At 36.1% G+C, this 3675-nt stretch overlaps 1 protein-coding gene across 1 annotated transcript in view; it reads right to left on the reverse strand.

Moving 5' to 3' along the window:
* Positions 1 to 446: 446 nt before the first annotated feature.
* Positions 447 to 3675, reverse strand: part of LOC122089511 (GABA transporter 1-like) — a 6982-nt gene continuing 3753 nt past the window's right edge. The window contains exons 3-7 of the mRNA XM_042659264.1: positions 2595 to 2692; positions 2275 to 2461; positions 2038 to 2168; positions 947 to 1180; positions 447 to 827 (exon numbers count right to left, since the gene is read on the reverse strand). Of these exons, the coding sequence (XP_042515198.1) occupies positions 447 to 827; positions 947 to 1180; positions 2038 to 2168; positions 2275 to 2461; positions 2595 to 2692 (1031 nt within the window). The remainder of the gene's footprint in view (positions 828 to 946; positions 1181 to 2037; positions 2169 to 2274; positions 2462 to 2594; positions 2693 to 3675) is intronic.

The following is a 3675-nucleotide window of genomic DNA, read 5'->3' on the forward strand; positions in this document are numbered from 1 at the left end:
CATTGCAGCATTTACCAAATGCATCGTAACACTCACCTAAGAGGAACACTTGACGTAGATAAGTTCATTTCTCTCGTTAAGTTTAATTGTCATTTCTTATAACAAGACATACGAGGGGTTATCCAATTACATGAGAATGTATATGATTGAATTTGACGTTGAAATTTGACACATCGCCAGACTTATCTATCCAATGATCAAAATTATTGGCGTATGATGTCTTGTATTCCGTCGCAGTTTAATCCAAGGAGTACTGGTGCAGCACCTAGACAGGCAGGACGGTCTAGGTGCTTGTTTTGTTTTTCCATTATTTTCTGCATCGTTTTAGGGTTGCGTTTCTACAAAAATTTCCAAAATCAACCCGAAAACAGTGGCATTATAAATGCAATTTTTTGAAGCTAAAACAACATTAGAAAGGTAATCAAGAATGGTATTGTGAGTGATCTTCATACATTAGCAAATAATCTATAAGTACCAGCATCAAGAGTTATTTGTCTAACAGCTGCAACTACTGATATAACTGCTACAACTGAAAATATTGTAGCAATAGAGGTATTCACCCAGAAAATTGGGTTTAGCTTTGTTGGTCTGAAAGTCAAGTTATAGAATATCACAGGCAACACAAAATCAAGAGGTATGAACCCAAAAGCTCCAATTACACCATTGATATCTCCAAAGAATGGAAGCATTGCCGCGATTAATGTTGCGATCGCGATAGATATTGAACGCGAAATCAACCTTGGCATCACATTGCGGTGCGAGAATTCGCCTTTCTGTGGATCTGCAAACGTTCGCTCCAGTATTTCATTTGTGGGTTGCAAGTAAACCTGTGCCAAAGATATGGGATTAGGCTACTAATTGTGGAAACTAAGGTACAGTTATAGTTAATTAGCCATTCTTGTTTATAACCCAAAATATTTTAGAAGGTATTTTGATTGGTTCTTACCAAACCAACAGCTGATACTTGGATGAAAGTCAAGGTATTGACTATGTAAAGAAACCACTTTGGGACCAATGGGTTCCCATTGCCATAGAAGTTCATGAGGACGGTGCCGGCAGCTTGGTTGCCAAATGCCCAGTAGCCGGTGATTGATACACCAAAGAAAGTAATTATCACTACAACATAGCAAACACAGAGTCCCTTGAACATCTTGCCTTTCACTGGAGGTGCTATGGTTGCCTGCAAGAAGAAGAAAATGTTAGAGAGAGAGAGATTGTTTCAAAACCAATTTAGACAGGGTATTCCTTCACCCATGGCGAAGGTGGGATCCTATCATCATTGGAATTAGCTCCATCTGATTGGACTAAAGAGGGGTGTTTTTGACATTGTATGTCACACGTACGAATATGAAAGTGTATCGCACCTGCCTAAGAGGTCGATTAAGCGTCCTCACCAAAAATACGGTAATTATACCACATCTGCCTAGGAGATCGGTGAGATATCCTCATCAAGAATACGACAAGTATCAGGGGGTTTGAAAGATTAGTGAGGGTGTGCAAAATTTTAGTCTAACATCGCCTAAAGGAAGGTTGTTGGGTTAGTTGATAATCTCTAGTCTCCTTAATATACTATGAGCGTTTCAAAACCCTGAGAACCATGGACTAAAGAGGAAAATATTATGTCAAGATTAAAGGGACAGAAGCATTACATTATACAATAGGAATAGGAATTTGCGATGACACAAAATTCCAATCACATGATCAAACCATTGGTGGTTTAAATTCTTCTTTCTAAACACGGTGAAGGAAAACTTTCGCCAACCAATTTTGGTTGATAAAACCTTTTATTTTATTTTTTCTCCTTGATTATTGGTGACTAAACGTGTTAGATGCTTGTTCTGGGGTTTTTCTTATTGACATCTTAAAGGTATTAAATAATTTTTTATTTTACTTTTTTCTCTCTTCTAATATAATTCTTCTTTCGATAAAGATAAAATAAATATTATTTAAAATATGTCTTTGAAAAACATACAAGACAATGACAACTCTTAAGAACAACGCAATGATTCAATACTATCAAGGTAATAAGATGCAAACCTGTATTTCTGGTATCATCCCATTCCCGTATGCCGTGGTGATGATGGCAATTGCATTGAAGGCATTAAATATACGAGTTCCGCTATCACCTTGTAACGAATAATCTCTCGGTGGCCCCTTATTTGAATTTCCTATAACAATATCATCCATAATTATCAGTTCTTTAAACCACCCTAAATCATAATTAATCCTTAGAAATGGTATGTTGAGTTCATTAATATCATGTAAATATCATACCTATATAAACAGATGCAACCATGGCACTGATGTCATAGACAAGACAAAGGATCAAAGAAAGAAGGTTGATGTGCCTTAGTGAGTGAAAAGATGGAATCTGGGCTAAGACCAATGTAAAAGCTCCCAATATGATCACAAATTCATAGAGCTTCATGCTTCCATCTGGTCTTGATAACAAGTAAATTGTCTGTAAAGTAGTAAATCAGTAGCTCTAGGTGAGTATCTTTCATTGCAATTTTGGGTTCTTGCAAGTAGAGGTTTGAAAATGAACCGGGCTGGCCTTGGCCCAAATTATTATGGGAAAGGAGGCAAGAACTGACCTTCATGCACTGAGCTCCAAGAAGAATAGAAGCAATAACACAGCCGTAGCAGACCACGAACTGAACAGGACCCACAAAATATTTGCCCCATCCTGGCCCTGCAAATCCCTAATTGTTTTAATATGATTGTTTTTTCTTTTTATTTATATCTGCCAATATGGTTTTCATCGTCATTTTATTATTTTTAAGGAGAAGTTAAGAACCCTACCTCCTTGCATGGCTTTATGCCTACATATATGGGACAGGCTTCCAATATAAAGTTATTTTCAACAAAATATATGATCAGAAACAGATTCAGCAACATCTACTAGTCATCTCAACATGCTTTGATTCACATACTAATATGTCGATTATGAAATCCATATCCAAGACATATATTTGTGGAGTAAAATAAATAAAAAAGATTTCAAAATATGTCTAATTGGAATTCATATTGGCCACATCATCCTTGACCAATGACATAAAACCTAAAAGGTCACACCACATATACGTTCATTAAGTCCATTTAATAAAGCTTTATAACGTGGACGGGATGATGTGATAGTTTCACCGCATGGATATCTAGAAAAATTTACCCAAAAAAAGAAAAGAAAAAAAAAAAGATCTCTAAAAATTGATTTAAATTGTCAAATTATTCAAATTTTAAATTCAAATTCAATTAGGTACACCCTAATAATGCATTGACATATGGGATAAAAAAATTCAGCCATTCATCCATTCATTTATTTATTTTTTGGGATAATTACATCCCCATCCCCAATAGTTTATCGAAATTACGTGTGGATTCAAGGGTTTGAGCGATTTACGCCCCCTCCCCTAGCACTAACGCTGTGAGTATATTGTTAATTTTATACAATAAAAGACCGTATTACCCTAGGATAGAACCCAAGCTTTTTTTTTTTTTTTTTTTTCTTCCATAGGAGCTTTGGAGTGAAGGGTAAAAGCCGTCTGCTACAGTGAGAGACGCCTTTTCCAAATTTCTAGGTTCAACTCTCTTTCTCTCTCTATCTCTTTCGCTCAGGTGATCATATTAGTCTTCTCTCTCTCTCATCTTCTTCTCTTTGTGTGATTTTGGCATAAC

This window comes from Macadamia integrifolia, chromosome 9 (genome assembly GCF_013358625.1).
Source record: "Macadamia integrifolia cultivar HAES 741 chromosome 9, SCU_Mint_v3, whole genome shotgun sequence".
Taxonomy (NCBI): domain Eukaryota; kingdom Viridiplantae; phylum Streptophyta; class Magnoliopsida; order Proteales; family Proteaceae; genus Macadamia; species Macadamia integrifolia.